This window comes from Oryzias latipes, chromosome 2 (assembly GCF_053564925.1).
Source record: "Oryzias latipes strain Hd-rR chromosome 2, Olatipes_Hd-rR_3.1".
Classification (NCBI taxonomy): Eukaryota; Metazoa; Chordata; class Actinopteri; order Beloniformes; family Adrianichthyidae; genus Oryzias; species Oryzias latipes.
In genome coordinates, this window is record NC_136238.1 from 14112942 (window position 1) to 14132687 (window position 19746).

Here is a 19746-nt window from a genome sequence, read left to right on the forward strand (position 1 = left end):
GCAGTATACACTTTTTAAACGCACTATTCTAATCATATGGTGAGAGTGGTTACATTAAAAAAAAGAAACAAATTAATTGGATTTTAAATGTCAAAATCCAATTAATTTATTAATCTGTCTGTTCACACGTAATTTTCGATACAGGCACAGTCGGCCCTGAACTTTTTTCTTGGCCGCACGGACCCAAGAGGGTTAACGTTACGATCACGCTTGCGGTTAGAGTTAAACCATCAAATAGTTTCTGCTGCTCACCGCTAATCCATGGTATGGATCAAATGCATGGAGAACACATTTCACTCACCTAGGTACGCGACAACTAACTGGACTTTTAACTTTAAGTTTAAATACGTGTGACCGGCATCAGCCTTCTTGAAATTGACAGGGGATGAAAAAAGAATCTCACCTTTTTATTTTCATGTTAAGCTGACCCAAAGAAAAGTTGACTAGAGGTTGTGTCGCTTTCTCCCCTGGTCGTCTTCCATCCTGTGGTTTGTTGGCAGGCCATTCTGTGTTTACAGTATTGCTAAACCAAACCAAGCTTTGTTTTCTGTTCTGTTGTCTATATGGAGCTCACACTTAAAACAGAGCAAACCATCCAAAGAGACCAATTGAGATGAATCAGTTGACCCAAAGTGAAAGCCGCCTGATGCTACATTCACATCGGGCACGCTGTTGGCAGATACTGTTATATACACTGGACCCTATACGAGTGCATTTACCTACAGTTGGAAGAGGCTTGGTGCTAATCTAATTCCAGGCATTTTTGATTTTTCAGAGCTCTCTTTCGATATGTAAAAGACTTGGTGTCATTTAATTTCGCCAGGGCACAAACCACAATTATTCATTTCTCCTCCATGGTCAATTTTCAAACGGTTGACACTTCAGTAAATTGAAATTCATACGCCAGTCCCAAACCCAAGTCCCTGATTGGTCAAAATTCAACTGGTTTAATTTTCAATTTTCACGTCAATGGCCGCTAGTTTTCCTACAAATTGTTGTAGATTGCGAGAGTTTTGAATGTGGAAGTCTAAAACGCACGTTTACGCGCGTTTACCTGGACTTGTCATTAAAAGTGATTGCTTGAACGTATGCTGTCGAGCCTGGTGTGAATGGAGCATTACTGTGGTTTAAGAGACTTGGATTATTTTGAAATCTAAGCAAAATTATGGTTTATAGCATTGTGCTATCTGTATAGACAAAACAAAAACAGGGCTGGTCCCAAGACCTTCTGTACTTTTGTGTATGGGTGGACAGGCTGACAAAAATTTGGATCTTACTCAACTAAGACCAGTGGGAACAATTATTGCAATTGGGGGGTTTCCAAAAATGTCTGCAAACATTTACAGGGAAAGATCATTTCCTTGTTTAGTCTCAGTGCCGTGCTCCCATTTTTTGCTGTAATTGTATAAACATGATCAAATGTATGTACAGTATACATTTTTCCGTATATGCAGTCTCCGTCTTGGATTTGTATTAAGAGATTCACCTTTTAGTTCCTATTTGTCTGAGGTGTAAATTGGACAACACTGTAAGGCGTTAATGACGTTCTATCCACTTCTTTTTCTTAATTTGTGGGGCTTGCTGGTGCCTGTTCCAGTTGAGCACTAAGGCAGGGTTCACTTTTGACTAATTACTACTCAGTCACAGCAAATGATAACCTTCCAAATTAGGTCAAAACTGACCTGAGTCAAAACTGAGTCTGACATTCCAGGTCCAAGATTTGGTTTCTTTTGTAGTTGGAATAAAACCCTAACATTGGTGTTGTAGAAAGAACTATGTAAGAAGGCTAGAATTAATTAGATAATTATGGCTTAAACCAACCCAACCTAATACTCTCAAACCTTTAGGATTAAAGATACCAGCTGGTCTTATCACATAAACAACTAAGCCCAATTAACCTCGGATAACAATAACCATTAAGTTAAAGTTGCAGAAAACCCAAACTTCATCAGTAGTCTTAAGACTAAGGAATGTTGTGTGTCCTTCACCTTATGGTCCTCACTTTCTAAAGGTTACACTGCAAGATGAAGACCATACAAAAGCCATTATTGTAGTCACCAGGCAGTCCATCAATGTGGCTTTGTTTGGGGTTTTTTTTCCATTGAGCTCAGTCATTACCAATATTATGACTCCCCTGTGCAGCAGATGAATTTTTAGTCTTTCTAGCCGGTTAAAAACCTGTGCAAGGCCTTGCCTGGTAGTCAATATCTCATATCTGGGGATTCGAGTGGGAAGTATCAGTCTGGCACCTGTGATGGGTCATTTTACTATTATATTGTATGCTCCAGTTTGCACTGTTGTTACTTTTTCTTAGAATTGCTATAAGCCTTATTATAGAAAAAAATATATTGTTCAATTCAATTTTATTTATATAGCCCAATATTACAACAATAGTCGTCTTAATGGGCCTCATTTATAATAAGCATAAAATCATAAAGAACAGAAAGTCGTAGAATTCAAAAGGTAAAGGCTAAACTAAACTAACCAGACTAGGCTAAACTGGGCATCCTTGCCCTTAGACCCTCCCTCGCGGTAAGGAAAAACTTCCATTCATCCTGCATCGACTGAGCTCTGCAGACCTTGTTTAAAAAATAATCAGAAGTTGTTGTTTTTTTTTTCAATTTACGCAGCAACTATCTACAGCTAGCCTTGTCGTTTTGGCTATTCCATGCTCATTTTTTTGACAAGAGGACACCGCAAAAGTTTTAACATTCAAGCTGTTATTTGATGGCAAATTGCATTTTGACTTTGCTAAATTAAGCGTCAACACACAAGTACATTGTGAGCTAAGAAGACTGAAGCACATATAAACATTTTATTTGTGTGCTAATCTTTTTTTAGCCAAATAGCAAAAAAGGTATTTTTTTCTACCGTTTTTTAAAATATTTTAGATATATAATTTCAGTCAAGTTGTTTTTCACAAAGGAGCTGTATTAGATAAAATTAGGATATTGCACAAAATCTGCTGAAACTGCCTGAAGCTGCGTTTCTTATTTTGTAGACATTTTTAGGTATTTGTTAAGGTTCATACAAAAATGATTTTTGGAAAACTAAACTCTGTTAAAGTCCCACTCCGATCATCTTTTGATCAACTTGTTCCCAGTGTTCTTTTAAATGTGATTATGCCGTTTTTAGCCCAAATTAACTAAACTTGTGTTGTTTTCTAGGACATAGTTTCTGCAGAGCAGCAGGAGTTGATAAGAAATTTGCCTCTGAATTGTCTGCAGGACTTTTGTTGGGAATAAGCCCACCCGCCTCAGCATCCATACGTTTACACGCTCTACCACTAGCTTACAGCCCTGGGGAGCAATTTCAGAGCTATCCTGCAGTACATTTTTAATCTAGATTGGATTGTCTACAAGCAGATACATCAGAATGAAGCGCAGTAGGGAGATTGAAGCATGACACAGTAACTTATATGTCACGACTACAAACTATTTCCAACAGTATTTTTTTTAGCACTTGATTCACAACAATTTGAAAAAAGATATACTTAGAAAGGCTTTTTCAAGCCTAATGTTCTTTAAATATGTCCTCTGTCAGAAAAATACCATTAAAAACACCATTTTCATTGGATGGGGTCTGTAAATGACTTGTAATGAGACGTTAAGATTGTCAAGCCTCATCAGCTTTCACAGTGACTGCAGGTAAAATGCATCCACATCTGTCTGTGCAAAGAAAATCTCTGATTTTTGCATTACAGACCTATAGCAATCCTTTTACTTTGGTTGAACTGTAATTCCAAAATTTCCACTTCCTCTTTATCTTCCAGAATAGAAAAACCCAAGCTCCATATAGATGAAATGAGCTGTAATTTCAGCCTTTTACAGTCTTTTAAAAAAAAGTCTTTTAAAAACTAGATTTGGAACCAATCCCCAAACGTAATCAACAATATTGTAGGAGGTTGATCTTGTAAGTTTATTTCTGTTGGAATGGAGAATTAAAGTCATACAAAAGTCAATGCTGAATCCGTTTTTCTGTTTTTTTATTCTGAGGTTGAGGTTGAATTGGGATACTGGACACGTTTTCTCTGGCATTTACACTAACGGCAAGGTTGAGTTAAAAAAAATCAATTGATCAAACGGAATTGATATTTATTTATAAGACATAAAATCCATGAATTGTAATAGTATAAAGCAATTTCTTACTTTTCTTTTTCTCCCATGCAGATTTTTCAATGTAATAGAAGTAGTTCCAACTTTAATTTTGGCAAACTCAAGAGGTATTTTTTTCATAAGCAATCTAACCTGATTTTTGAAATATATAGAACATCTTGACATTGCTGAGTTTTCTGGTTCTAGATTTAGGCTCTGCCCCGAGGCCCTTTTTGCTCTTCCACTTCCTTTTCCCCCTCATCCATCCTCTCTGCTCCATCCTGTCAAACCCCAGCCTGCAGTGCACTGTGTGCTGTACAAAGTCAATATGTGCTCTTTGCATGCTAAGCCAGCTTTATATCAATCTCTGCTTGCGCCCGTTTCCACCGGTTTGTGTGAACCTACACGGCAATAAATCCTGTAAATGGAACAACAACACAAACATTTCAAGGTGAACAAATGTGGACATCATGTACTGTACTTGTTACATACGAGTCTCATCCTTCTCCTCCTCCTCCTCCTCCTCCTCCGCCCCTTCCCTTCCCGCCTCCACTGGAATCTCGGTCACGTGCTCCGTGCTCCCGCTCTCTCTGAAATCGCCATCACCAATGGACCCACAGAGACGACGGCTGGTTTAATTCTCTCCGCCGCGCTGCGCCTTCATCACTGATCCCGCGCTGGTAGACGAGGGTTTATCTTGCCGTAGAGGCTAACCGATTAATCTCAACCCAGATTGGCGAGCTGGGATGCGGCTCCCTGTGCTGGTCGGGGTCGGTAGAGAAACCCAGGTCTATAAATAGAAGCAGGGACCTGCAGGCAGGCAATTCTGGCTCATCTGTTATACCAGGCAGGGTAAACCTGGGTTTTTGAGGCTGAGAAGAGAATGGCAGCCAGAAATGAGGGCTTTTATTTTGTAAAAATCATGAGGAGAAAAACTTCAATTCTGATTTTATACCTCAATTTTTCATGAAGGATGGATTGAGTTTTCTGTTTTCAGCATCCTGACATAACAGTTCAGTCCTCATCATGTTTTCAGAACATCCTGTCACGTCACATTCAAATTCAAATAGCATTGAACTGTGCATGTCTGCCTGAAATACAGCAGTGTTAATTTCTCACAGCTTGACCTTAGTCATTTTCTACCTCTGGTGATTGGGTTGTTGCACTTAACACCAGTAAAATGCCACAAGCGCCAACTGTTTCACCCTGATTATTGGCTGGAAATAAAATGCACTAAAGGTGCGGTCAGGCCACTCTCTGGTTTCTATAGTTACTTATGACAACCCCCCCCCCCTTATCTGTGGTTGATCCAGTTTTGGCTAGATTTTTACCTCGCCAAACCCTCTCCCAAAGAGCACTTAGATGGAGCTATGACAACAACAACTTCCATTTATCAGTTGCTTGCAACAGTTTGCGTAACAATAATAATCTTTAATATAATTTCAGATGTTATAAAACTAACTCCACAAGAACTGAATTTTAATAAACATGTGTTATAGTTATGCCTCAAACAAGAGGTCTAAGGCCGCATTTACACTGCATGGTTCAAGTGACCCAATTCCGATTTTTTTTCCTCTCATGTGGCACAGATCGGAAATGATCGGTGAACGTTTAAGCAGGACGAAAGCGCATGCATTCCGTTTTTCTCAGATCGGATACAGGGCTCACTCATATGTGGAAATAAATCGGATACGAATCAGATACGTGCATTTGATTTGCGTGCGCCATGTAAGCAGACAAATCGGATATTCCCCAGTAAATATGAGTCGTACGTCAGTGACGTCAACTCAGGACACCACTAACTGAGATCACATGACTTATTATGGTGCTTTTTGTGCGCCAATTTTGCTGTCATCTGTTACCTTCCAGCCTCAGGCTTCAGACTGTAGTCGGAAACCGCTGTTATTTCCGGTCCGGTCCCGGTCGGGACGCAAACGGTAACTAATCAAGCTGGACACCGTTGCTCTGGAACAGGCTAGAAGCCATTTATTTCTTTGCTTGTATTGCGGAGTGTGGGCGTGTATGATGGCGACCGCGAGAGGGAGAGGAAGAGGAGAGGAGAGGGGGGTGTGAGCGCGGAGCGGGAGAGTATCGGAGAACCGTAATAAAAATAAGGTGTCTCCCCCAAAAGATTGTTTTAGAGTCTTTCTTAACCCACTCTGTGCAGAAACCGCCTTCGGCCCTGGAGAAAATCTCCCGTGCGTTTCTGACCACAGTCGGAAAAAAGGAAAGTCATCGCGCAGGAAAGGTTCAACACTTAGATCAAACTGTTAGTACAGCACGTCTACAAACACTTCCTCATTCAAAAGTCAGAGAGAGCACATAAGACGGCCGAGCAGCCCTCCTTTTTACTCCCCCGTGCATCCCCTCAGGAGCGCCCAAGGCAACGCCTCCTTCCGTTGCTGCGTGGCCTCCATGACAACCGCAATCACAAAAGTCCGAAAGAGGTCCGCAGAATGCGGAAATGCTGCTATGTTACGTAGGCCTCAGAATGTCCACGTTTGATGGTTTCAGCATTGTATAGTGTAAATGCAAAAATCGGATACGGGTCACTTTTAAAAGATGATGTAAGCGGGTCGTCAAAAAAATCGGATATAGTCAGAAAATCGGATTTGGGCATCAAGACCTGCAGTGTAAATGCAGCCTAAGTGTTTTCTATTGGCTCCCTGGCCACGCAGTTTCTCCTTTTCAAACGATTTGTACTTGCGTCAATGGAAGAAAAGGACGCTACCAATGCGCCACTACCAAATCCGAGTCTCTGACCGATCCAAGTTCAAGAAGTTTAACTTTCAACATGCGTTCAATGATTGAGCGTTTCATACATAGAGCCCAAAAACTGACTTAAAACTTGCATCGTGATGCATGCATGTGATGCATGTGAACGCGGAAGCCTTAAACATGTACGTATATACGCACGTTGACATACAGTACATTTGTCGGCGGAAATGGAACCAAGTTGAGGGTAGCATTCAAATTCTACTTTTTCTAAACTAACAAACGTGTTGTTGTTTTTTTAATTTGAAAAATCTGGCCTTGGCGGCGCTGGTACAGAGGTGGAGCAGTCGACTTCAAATTTGAAGGTTACACTTCAGACAACCAGCACCAAGCTCTAGTTTATAAACTGTTTTTATCAATTTTGCATCAACTTTTATGAATGGAAAAACATACGAAGGCTAGTTATGTGACATTTACATTGTTATTCTAAATGCCAATAGCCTTAATAGTGGATAAAACCCGCCCACTAAAGCCATTTATGAGGTCAAACCGATCCTTTGGATCCTTTAATAAACAAAAAAAAAAAAACAGATCCTTAAGTTAAAAAAAAATCCCCTTGAAACATATACCCTTAATATATATTGGACAAAAAAAAGTGACAAACCAAAGTCTGTTTATGTCTGTTTTCCATTAGCCACCTAGTGTTTAGATGATGAAGGGCATTGATTCCATTTTGTTTTGTTTTAACACCAAGTATCAAAATGCTTTACTTTTATATTTATTCCATTTTATAGAAGCTTAGTGTGAATTTGCCAAAGAATTGTTCAGTTTCTGCATAATTTGAGGACTTTGAGTGATTTATTTATTCATTTTTCTGCCCCAGTAACACAAACTCAATCATGGACGGTGGAGCAGGAATGAAGTCTTAAGTCTTGGTGGTTTGAAATCGAAAGATTCTATTTTGATTGATTTCGATTTGACCTGGTTAATGTGAACATAGTGCATGATGTATTTTATTACTTGGTAAAAAATATTTTTTTTCTTCTGCATTCAAGACCCTTGAATGAGTCCAGTCAACTTTGTTCCTAAAAGCTAAGATTTTGCGCTGAGCTCATATTTTACAGAAAAGGCGATTAATCCCAGTTTAAAATCCTCATCTCTGTGTAGTCATTCCCTCTGGTCATGGGATTAAAATATTGTGTTTGCGGTGGTTTTGTGAACATGGCCAGACTGGCGTTTTCTTGTAGCCCACTGAGATTAATGCACATTATTAACCAAAAAAAAAGGAAAACGGAAAATATCTCATAACTGTTTTAGGTTGGTAATTTTTCAGTTATAAAAACAGGTTCTATTAGCTATTTAAATTGTAAAACATATCAAGTTATTGATGATTCTTTTTAAATAAGCATGCAAACATCCATCAATATAGTTTCATGAGTTAACTTTGATTTAAAATCCATTGATCCATTTTCTATACCTACTTAGTCCTGCTCAGGGTCATGAGGTTACTGACTGGGCTACTGTCAGGCGAAGGTGGGAGTTCACCCGGGACAGGTTTTCAGTCCCTCACAGGCGAGCACAGCCACAGGGAGAACATGCAAACTCCACACCGCAATGACCCAGCCAGGATTTGAAACAGGACCTTCCAGCTCTGAGGCGAGAGTGCCAACTGCCACTTACTTTTAGAATATTATTTTTGCATTTGTCCTATACTCTTCTGACGGGTTGAAAATATTGAATGTAATAAAATCTTGAAGCATTTTTCAGCTTCAAGAAATGTATTTTCCTTTCGTGTTTTTGGTTTTGTTTGTTTTTTTGAAGCACTTTTGTACCTTAAATGTAACAGCTAGTGTTTTCTTAAGTTACCTTCCCAACGCCCTTAGGAACGCGTGTTCAAGCAACCACTTCCAAGTAAAAGTCTGTGCAAATTTGCATTTTAGGCTTCCGGGTTCAAAACTCTCGCGTTCAGGTAGCTACGCATACTTGTGTGATCGTTTTTTGGGCTCCACACACAAAACGCGGGGCCATTGAATGTGCATTGTCATTTAAACCAGGTCGAACTTTGACCAATCAGAGACTCGGATTTGGTGGTGACATATCGATTGCGTTCCCTCTAATTCACGGAAGTTCCAACTATTTAAAGTTGGTAATGGAGGTGAAATTAATAATCGCGGTTTTTGCACGGGCGGGTTTATCCGACACCAAGGCCAAATCCCAATTCTTCCCCTAACCCCTACGGATTCTCCCTACCGCTTTAATTGTAGGGGGCATTTGGAGGGGTGGGGTTGTCCGAAATAATTTCTTTGTAAGGGCTAACCCTCGCGGGGGAAATCAATGACGTTTTGTTGTAACATGACCTTTTTAAAGTTATAGAACCGATTGTTGTTCTGCATTTTCCTAGCGCTGGCAGCTCCGCGCTAACGTAGGTGACCGGCGACTATTGATGACATCATCGCATGGGGATTCGAAAGCACTATTTTTCCAAAAGTCTTCGCTTGGAGGGGTAAATATAGGGATAGGAGAGGAATTTAGCTTCGGCCCAAGTCTTTCATATATCGGGATAGAGCTGTGAAAGAAAAACCCTGGAGCAAGAATCACGAAATTTCCAACTGTAGGTGACGGACAAGCGCTAGTAAACAGCAGAACAAGAAGAAGCCTTTCCCTGCTTGTCCATTGTGAACACCATAGGCTAAGAACGTGTGGCAAATGCCTTGCATGTTTGTAGCTTTAGGCTGATCAGGGCAATTTTAGGTTGAAGTAAAGCCACCTGGTATTAAGCATAAAGCCATCATATTTATAACTGTAAAATGAGTCTTTTATCATGAATCAATAATGACATTTCAGTTTTATGGTATAAAAAACCTAGATAAATGACCAAAGTCAAACTTTTTTAGAGGGAGTAAGCATTAACAAACGATGCGGCCTGAACCACAGAAGAAGAGAATCTCGGTCAGATCACCAACTGCAAACGCTCAGAGGGTCTCTGGAGACCAGCTTTCATGCAATCAGTGCAACAATAACACACACACACACACACACACACTGAACATGCATGAGATAGTGAGCAGCCAGTAGGAGGAGACTTGAGCAATGTTCAAGTCCTTATGATAACTTTATGCAGCTGCCTGGAGAAGTTTTAGCTGTTATGCAACAAAGATTAAATATTAACGGCTCCCAAGAATTAAAGAAAAAAAAATTGTCTTTATTACAGGAAACAGTGAACGTCTCTATAAAAAAAAGCAGATTAAAACATAAATGTGTGCATCCACTGAATATTAAAGAGAATCAAGAGAGACCCCCACCTCCTGCTTTTCAAGGTCAGCACTATTTTTAGTAAGGCATACCCAGAAGTGCAGCACGCTGCATCCGCTAGCACCAGCCCCCTTGTTTCTGCGGGTCCCCACACTGAGCATGTGCAGTTGCTCCACTTACTGCGTGAGTCTCCCTGCTGGAGGTGTGGGGTGGGGGTGGGGGGCTTTTTACATGATTTAAGGCTTACGCACAATGAGGCATTCTTGCTAAAGCCATGACTCAAAAAAAAAATAACAACGATGTAATCTGGCACTCAGGAGATGAGTATGGCTTTTTCTCCTACAGCCTGCCCGCCTCCTGTTGCCATGGTGACAGCCTCTGGAAGTTAGCCTGATGATACCGAGTCTCTGTGTGTTTGTATTTATTTCAGGGCAAATCCTCCCACTTAGCTGATGGGCGGGGTGGTTTATGTAACGTACTGTAGTCTTTTTTTTTGGGGGGGGGGCTAGCTCCCTCAGTCTGCAGCATTTCATTTCATGGAATTCCTTCTGTCCATCTGGAGAAATGCTAATATTAACTCATTATTTCAGATCAAATTGACTTCATACGACACAATAACAACATTTCACTTCTGTCTGGGGAAAAAAAACGTAAACTTTTAATAAGCAAAGAAAATCTGCTGGAAGTAAAGGTTTATCATATATACAAGTTTACGCTACATAAACATATTTACAATGTCACTGTTATTTCTTTTAGAAGTGTAGCTCTGCTTCTTGTGCTGACGGTCTCCTACTGTGTTTCAGAGGACTGATGAAGAGGCGGTGGTGGACCGCGGGGGCACGCGCTCCATGCTCAACACCAACTTTGAGAAGGAGGAGCTCGAAGGTAACACCCAGAAATAATCCTTAGGGGGAATGAGCACAGTGACCTGCAGAGTTGGGACCCATTGCTGTTTAAAAAAAAGTTACTCCCTAACTCCCAAAATTGATCATGATGTGAAAACAATGGGGGTGTAGCCATGAATCGATTTCTAATCCTACAATCTAACGAGATCGAATCGATCGACTTTATACCAAAAATTGTTTTATCTCATAGCAACCATTGTATTTTCTCGTTCCTTTTATAGGTTGAACAGATCTGTGGAATTTTTAGAAGAAACACAGAAAGTAAATTTTGGGATTTCAGTGGCAACGGAGGCTTTTGTCAACAGCGTCCACGTTCCTATTATGTTCATATGTTGTTTCATTCATTTTGAGTCTTTTCACAACAATCCAACAAAAAATGTGTAAGCCATAAGGTAAATATACATTTGCAAGCTTGGCACACTAACACCATTCAAACTTTTCAACAGTTTTTTTAAACTAGTCTTCCAGTGATGTCCGAAGAGTTCTAAGGCAATAGATCAAAATTGCTGTCAGTGACCTGGTGATGCAAATGTGAAATTTTGTTAACACTGCTTGAACAAAAGTTTTCTTTTTTTTATATTGTGGGGAGATGTGAAATTTTTTAAAAGTTTTTGTTTGAACAGCCAGCAAGAAAGAAGACTTGTGAAAAGGGCAAGAACCATAAATGTTTATTAAGCTACATTAAAGCTGATTTGAGCCCAAAAGTATAGTTTTAGTTCTGAGTGCAAGTGAAGGTTTTTGAGAATTTCTTTAGGACAAATTGCAGACATGCAGGAACATCTTTTACATTTCATATGATGCTCAAAATGAATTCACTAAAAACCAAAATGGACCGATGCTAACATTGGACTAAATTTGTCTTTGCCTTTGAAAAATCCTAGACGCCTCTAAAACACCTTGCATGTTTTCTGGCTACTAAAACATTTCTGTCATCCAGCTGAGGAGAACCTCTACCTGACTCGGTTCAGAATATGTCGAGTTTGGTTGCCAGGTAACAGAGGCACAAAAAATGCCTTGATTGTGACACTTGTGTAGGAAGACTTTCATCTTAAGGACCTTCAGACCCACATGATGACTGCCGTCATGACGCCCCGCTGAAGCCCAAACAGCTGCAGGATTTTTGAGCTCACTTCTCATTAACAGAAAGGGTATTGTTTCACTTTAGTTGATGTCTAAACTAGTAGTTTTTTTTCTGATCCAAACTGTTTCCAACAAGTAGCTAAAGGCTGCTAATGTGAACCAATGTAGAAAAATGGTACTGTCTGATAGAACCAGTTTCCTAATGTGTCTTATAACAGCTGATAAAATGGGCTCAGAGATACTGCACATAATCTTTAAAAAAGCAGGGTTTTTTCTAAATGACTAGTCAGGTCGTAAGTGTTTTCACAAAACTGATTTTAACTAAACAAAAGTTTTACTTTATTTACAAAATGAGGAAAACAGAAAAACAGAAAAGATTGGATGGATGGATGGATGGATAGATGGTTAGATAGATGGTTGGTTAGATGGTTAGATAAAATTTATTCCAGACCCATAGTCCAATCATATAAAAAAAACAGCGTCAAGAATACACAAGTATAGATGATAACTGTTAGGTTAAGAATGATTAAACTAATGCAGAAGATGTTGGAATATGGTTTTCGCTGTAACCTGTCATGTTTTTATCCATACTCTAAAACAAAAACTACAAAGCTTTTGGGGACCCAGTTGTGTTTTTGGTGTTTTTAATAAGTTCTTACAGCATTTTTTCTGATGATGTATGAAGAAAATTAACCTCAGAATAACATTTCTGAGTATCTCTTTATTCATTGTGAATCAGGAGCAGACGAAAAAAAAAAAAAAGCTGTTTGAAAAAGATCGTATTTGTGACGTAGAAAATACGCAGGGCAGGCAACAAGCTTCCTGCTCCGCTATGTTGGGATACATTTACTTGTACACGACTGAGCTGGCATCTGGCTTAAAACTGTAGTGCTGGATAGCTCCAAGATTGCTCGCCCTTTTTGTTGCGCCATGTAAACAGAGAGCTCTCAGCAACGGGAGGCGGGGTTGCTCTGTGCCAACAGTCCCGCCCACAACTCCAATCCGGAATTTCTAAAGAACTATTGTCGCTCTGCAGAAGCGATGACCCAGAAAACGACACAGGTTTTTTAAAATTTTGGCAAAAAATGGTATAATCATAATTAAAAGACCACTGGGAATGCTTTGAAAATAGATCGAAAGCTGATTGGTGTGAGACTTTAAGGTTTTTCTGCTGCCAACAGTAAAAAACAAAACAAAAAAAAGTCAACTTTTCTGTAGAACGTTTGGTATGTTCAAATTGGATTCATGGTCTCCAATCAACAACAAATATTATAACTGAAACAATAATAAAATCTTGTTGTCAATTTGAGCCTACTTATTTATGCGCTTAAAAAACAAAAATGTGAGTGTAAAGATTCTTGTTTAAGATGCAGTGGACCTGAATACAAATGAAACCATAAGAAAGGTTTTAATGGGACGTCAGCATTCGTTTCAGCAGTGAGCTAGAGTGCTATTTTTGTCCTCCACTCTCAATTCTTGAGTCACGAACCTGCCGTGCTTCCCTCTCCTGTCCTCCCTTTTTGTTTTTCCCCGTGTTCTCGGGTGCCAGAACGAGGCTCGCTCTCTGCATCGTCAGACTCTCCTTTTCTCTGCTTCTGCATAATTTACTGGATGCTAAAAGCAGTTTGCTCTGGACGGTTGCATCCTCAGAGGGACAGGGATGATGCTCGCCCAGCTACAAATGTGTTTTGACGGGCATTCGGGTCCCCGATACTCCCTCCAAGACCTCACAGGAGTCCTGGTTGATTCCTGTTGGTGCTCAGCGCTGGCGTGTCTGTAAAATCGGTGCTCTTAGGTGATTCATTACGTTCATTGACTTAATCTGATTAGCGCCTCATGATGGAATTAGTTGTGATGCCAAGCAAGAGAAAACAATTGGAGGGGATCTTTTTTTTTTTGCATTTGACAAACTACACCCACCCCACCCACTCCTGTAATTTCAATGATCCCTGCTAAATTGACTTTTGGTTTGATTGAGAGTTTTGTAAAAACCATTCACTGAATATCTGAATTTGACTGAGCGAGTCTGACATCACCCATAGAAAGTGGTTTACTTCAGGCTCCAACGAAATGAGATAAATTAAGTTGCGTTTTTTAAAATTATTTTTTTGCAACGTAGACGTTGCCGTGTCGGAGTCAGACTACATCAGTTAGCAGTGATTTGTCCAAGTCATCGTTTGGGTCATCGTTTCTATGGCAACCTCTCTCTCCCGGAGCTTTGTGGAAGTCCACACCCCCACCATTTGAAAGCAAACGTTCGATGCGAGACGACATACTTTTATTGAGGCGTTTGATTGGTTGGGTTTGCATCTTCAATAACCTTCACTACTGAAAACATTAGGATTAGCAAGAACATGTCGAACTGTTGGCTTCTTGGAGCCAGTGGGCGGGGTCACTCAGTCCAGTTCTCACATGCAGACAAAACTGAGCTCCCTCTGGCCATAAAGCAGCTGGATGTTGAGTCAAAATCGGGGTCAGATTGTAAATCTGGACTTGTAACACGCCGCTCTCTGTAATAACTGCATGAAGATTTTAATACTTTGACCACCTCTTGAGATGCAGTCATAACGCTGTGGCAGCTGGACATATAGAATGTTGACTTGAAGCCCAACAAACCAAAACGAAGATCTTTTTGTGGCCAGTTTTTGAGAACGAAACATTTTTATGACGCAAATGGACTGAAAGGTTTTCAATTCAGAGGTAGATATGGAAAATAAAAAAATAAAAAAAGATTTTTTTATGATAATGGTGGCAGAACTCTTTCCCTCTTACACACCACGCTTGCTCGCTTTGCATCACCCGCTTGCCTGGGGTCTAGAAATGTTTGACATTACGTAAAACTGGACTCTGGGACGCCTCACGTGAAGCAGAAGGCACTCAGAGAGAACAGGGTGTCCTATCGTCTTGTCCATGTCCGGCCGCTGTGCCTACAGCTCCAGGAAAAAGAAGCAGCGGCCAGGCAGCTCGACCGCATGAAAGAAGAGGAAGTCAGCTCCGATTATCCTCATTCTGGGCTCGCAGAGTGTCTGCGTGTCAGAAAAAGACCTCCATGGAGCACAAAGCCTTTTTCTGTCCGCGCTCTTTATTAAAAGAAAATAGAGAAACTCAATTACAGAGGTAATCTTACTTCAGAATCAATTTTGGCATCCAGAAAGAGAACAATAGGCTTGTATGTCCAACAGCATCAGTAAAGGGCCTGGAGGTGGGCACTGTGCTAGCTAAATCATCCCCCAACAACATGCTGCAGAAGTGTTTGTGTTTTTCATTAGTTCTATATTTATTTCTTTAAAAATTAAGACAATAAGGATAACCTGAAATGGCAAAAAATGACCGGATCAGTAGCGAGTTTTTCCACCATTGACCGCTTGACAGCAACATCTTGTGTTCCTCACCAGCCTCATGATGTTGCTCTGAGGAAATACTCTTCCACCAGTGCTACATGCAGTTCTGCCAGGTCACTTTTAGGGCTGGAGGTACGATCATCTAGTCTCTGCTTGAGCTGGTCCCAGACGTGCTCTATGGGGTTCATGTCATGGGGACACCGCTGGCCACACCATATGAGGCACTCCCACTTCCTAAAGTCAAGCTGTGGCAGTTCTGGCCCCATGTGTTGGAGCATTATCATCCATGAACAGAAAGTTGAGGGTGTGCTGGGGGAATTGGGGGATGATGATGAGTTCTATGATGTCTCTAAGGTATGAACATGCAGTGACCTGGCTATCTACAATAACTAAATCGGTTATGCGCTGAGCAGTGAGACTGTTGTACCTCCTCCACCAAACCCAACCCTGGGGTCCATTTTGACCTGGCGTATTGTTCCCCTCGGCTTGTCCAGCAACGCTGAAAACCATCATTTCTGTACAAGATGACCAGACACTCGTCAGTAAACAGGACTATAGACCATTGTTCCATGGTCCAAGTCACATGGTCTGCAAATGTTCACGGGGATGTCAGTGGAGTCAATCGGTGGATTTGTTTGTCATAGGTTTGTCAGGAAACCCTAGTTCCCCTTGCATCAGGTAAACAGGCCTGCAGCTGTGTGGCATTTGCAAAATCATGTCTGAGTGTAGGTACTGGTCATTGTTACAGTCTGTCACTTGCAGGGCTTGGTGGCACTGCTCTACCCTCAAGCGACATCGTGTGTTCATAGCAGTTTGAATAAAGAACTTGGAAGGACAAAATCAGCTTTTTATACCTACAGAATGTTGAAATTGATGCCACATCCAAAAGGTTTTTCTTTAGCTATTTCTTGGTGTGACGGAGCGGCTCCGCCTCTCTGTCTGAGCGAGCACCGTGAGCACACACAAACACACCCACACACACACACACACACACACACACCTACAGGTTGGTCCGCGTGTCCACGTCATAAACAAACTCTTCTGTTTTGAAACTATACTTTTTTACATATCACCCTTCATTTTTTACCAATGTTTACTCAGAGCAGCTCAGCAGCAGTGGCGTCTTAGCCCCGCCCCCCTTCATTGACAGCCAAACCGAGGGATTTGTTTCTGTTTATATCATGTTGTCAGTCTTTGAAACAGCTGTTCCTAATTTAACTTGTTTTTGTTTCTTGAATTTGCATCGTATAGTTTAGGCAAATTAATTGTGGTTGAAATTTAATGTGAAATGAAATGAAGGACATATAGTTAAAAATATATCGTCGAATGAAATATGAAATGTTTCTGAGAATAATTGTTTCTTCTGAGTAGAATGCCTAATTTTGTGGGAGTGTCAAAAAGAGGCGGTACAGTACCTCACTGTCACAATGGCAGAGGAAGTGAGATTTTGAGTGGAGACAGAAAAAAATGGGCAGGAGTACCAGTTTGAAGCAAACACACAACAAAGGTGAAGTGATGTGAAGTCTGACAAATAGATTTGTTGTTTTTGCCCTCATCCCTGCTTTATCTTTTGTATGTCCCAAAGAATCTATTAAAAAAGGTGGGGGTCTCCTGACTTGCCTACAAGATTTTGTTTTCATGTTTTCCTGGACTTAATAACCCTTCTGCTATCCTAGGCACGTTAACATTTGGAGTGGGGTTATCTAGACCCCACTAGATAGTGCGCTGAACCTTTTTTTTTAATGATTTGTGATCTTCACTGGTGTCCATGGATTACATGAAATCCTCTCCACCTTTATCCACCTTTGTCATGGCAGGGAGAACACGTCAATGGTCATCTTGACCCCATAGGATAGCAAAAGGGTTAAGAGAACACACTTGGTTTGGGCCCCAATAAGTAAGACCACAGACGTTGTGACCATTATGTGGGAATCACTAAATGATGTGTGTCTATCACCACAGTACAATTGCCACCCTGTCCCAAAAACCTGTAAAGTGAAACAAACTCTGTGTACATCCCTTCTATTTATATCCTTAACTTATTGTGAGTAGGGTAAATCTGATTCTTTCTTTTATCAAGAAAAGCTCCTTCAGATCCTTTATATTGCCTACAGGTCACCGCACTCTCTACATTGGAGTCCACGTTCCTCTGGGCAGGAGGTCACACAGACGTCACCGTCACCATGGACACAGACACAGAAAGAGGTCCAAGGAGAGGGACTCCTCCACAGACGATGGACGAGAATCCCCCTCACACAGTACAGGTTTGTCATCTGTTTGTTTGTCAGAAATCCACTTATTTTTAGGAAGAAGTTGGAACTTCTAAAGTGTTTTCACGGTCAACCGTCCATCCACTTTTTTTTTTTTTTTTTGGTCGCAGCAAACACACCAGCTCAGAGGGTGCAGTTTCTTCTGGGTACAGAAGATGCTGATGAGGACCACATCCCTCATGCTCTGTTTACTGAGCTGGACGAGATCTGCCTGAGGGAGGGCGAGGACGCTGAATGGAGAGAGACAGCCAGGTACATCCTTCCTTCCTTCCAGTCCCGTGCCCTGGAGCTGTTCTTCTGTTGCACCAAGGGTTTAATCAAATTTGAGTCCGCTTGCTAGGTATAAACGTGGGCTTATTTTTTGTAGGTGGCTGAAGTTTGAGGAAGACGTTGAGGATGGCGGCGAGCGGTGGAGTAAACCGTACGTCGCCACTCTGTCTCTGCACAGTCTTTTTGAGCTCCGCAGCTGCATCATGAATGGCACTGTGATGCTGGACATGAGGGCCAACTCGCTGGAGGAGATTGCAGGTAAAGCCAGACATCCAGCTTCTTACCCTAGAGTCATTTAAAGTGGAGTTCCCCATGGCTGTGTGCTTGGAACCTTTGTATTATAAATTACAATCCAATAAAATGTACCCTTATCGATTTTTTTTCCTCCCAATCCTTTGCAGAAAGCTTTTAATCTTATTTGAAAGATTTTGTTGTTGTTTTCTAACTCTTCAGACATGGTTCTGGACCAGCATGAGTTGTCGGGTCCTCTCGGTCCAGATGCTAGGAACAGGGTCCGGGAAGCCCTGCTGAAACAGCATCACCACCAAAACCACAAAAAACTGGCCAACCGCATCCCCATCGTACGCTCTTTTGCTGATATTGGGAAGAAGCAGTCTGAGCCTCACTCCATGGACAAAAACGGTGAGCCAAAAACACGCACACACACACTTATACTCATTCATCAACAGTATCGCTACTGTCAGATCCATAACTGTTTTTGTCTAATGTTGGAACTCTTACTCAATGTTTTGTTTTTTAAATGTATTTTTCATTGTTATTAACGCGTTTTTTAGTTGCCGTTCAAGCATCTAATATAAGGCACACATTATTCCATCCTAAGATCTTACATAATAACATTTCAGGTGTTTTCCTGTAGGACATTTCAGAGCTGTGTTTGTGATGGAACTTCATTACTCCAGACAGGAAGTCTTGATGAAACCAGGTCCAAACCCCTAAGTGCCCTTCAGACAGTAGCACATGGATAGATTAGATAATGAAGTTGTGACAAACACTGCTTATCAACCTAATGTTTCTTTTCTTTATTATGTTTTTCCCCCTAGTCATAATGTGACCCTGTCACAAAGTTTAGAATGTAATCATTTTTGAATAGAAATGGGTAAATCGTTTAATGATTTGGGGTAGAACGGTGTAGATTCTGATAAAAGGAAAAGTCCTAATAAACGTATCTTATCCGAGCGGCCTCTGAGAGGCGAAACATGTTCAAACTAAAAAAAAAAATATTTCCCAGTTGAATTTGGTACAACTCACTCTTGTAGATTAAAGAATCCACTTAGTTCTGTTTGAGGACTTGATTAGGACTTTTGGAATTTAGTTCCAAACCACAAGAAAATCGTTGGCTGGTTCTAAAGCTGCACAATGTGAGGAAAACTCGCGATATGTGATAATAGGGATCAATATTGCGATGACGATAAAGCTTGCGATACATGAACCAATAGAAAAACAACCAAAAAAATAATTTCCATTTCAGTACAACAGTTTAATGTTAATAAGAGTCAACATACCTTAAATTACACTCCAAATGACCCTTGTCTCCATAGGAGGCGAGCATCTATCATAAAAGAGCTCCGTCTGATTGGTCAAATGCATAAAGGGATTTATTTGATTTGTTAAATGCTTCAAGTTGCCATGAGACAGTTTTAGACCATTTAAGGTAAAAATTTACCGCAATTTTCGCCAACTTTGCGACATGCGTATTGCACAGCTTGAAATTTGCTAACGATTTATTGTGCAGGCCTAGTTATTTCCCAATTTTGATGATGCTTTCCCTTTGTCATCAGGTCTATAAAAAATATCCATT

The 19746-nt window shown here is 40.8% G+C and overlaps 1 protein-coding gene across 14 annotated transcripts in view; it reads left to right on the plus strand.

The window, feature by feature from the left end:
• LOC101167104 (sodium-driven chloride bicarbonate exchanger) overlaps nucleotides 1–19746 on the plus strand; it is a 62232-nt gene that overhangs the window by 27113 nt on the left and 15373 nt on the right. For all 14 annotated transcript variants that reach the window (XR_013648210.1, XR_013648212.1, XM_078932967.1 and 11 more), the window contains 5 exons: nucleotides 10865–10946; nucleotides 17502–17651; nucleotides 17768–17909; nucleotides 18025–18185; nucleotides 18381–18569. Coding sequence is in view for 12 of the 14 variants with exons in the window: in XM_078932967.1 (XP_078789093.1) it covers nucleotides 10865–10946; nucleotides 17502–17651; nucleotides 17768–17909; nucleotides 18025–18185; nucleotides 18381–18569 (724 nt within the window). In the remaining 2 variants the exon portion in view is untranslated. The remainder of the gene's footprint in view (nucleotides 1–10864; nucleotides 10947–17501; nucleotides 17652–17767; nucleotides 17910–18024; nucleotides 18186–18380; nucleotides 18570–19746) is intronic.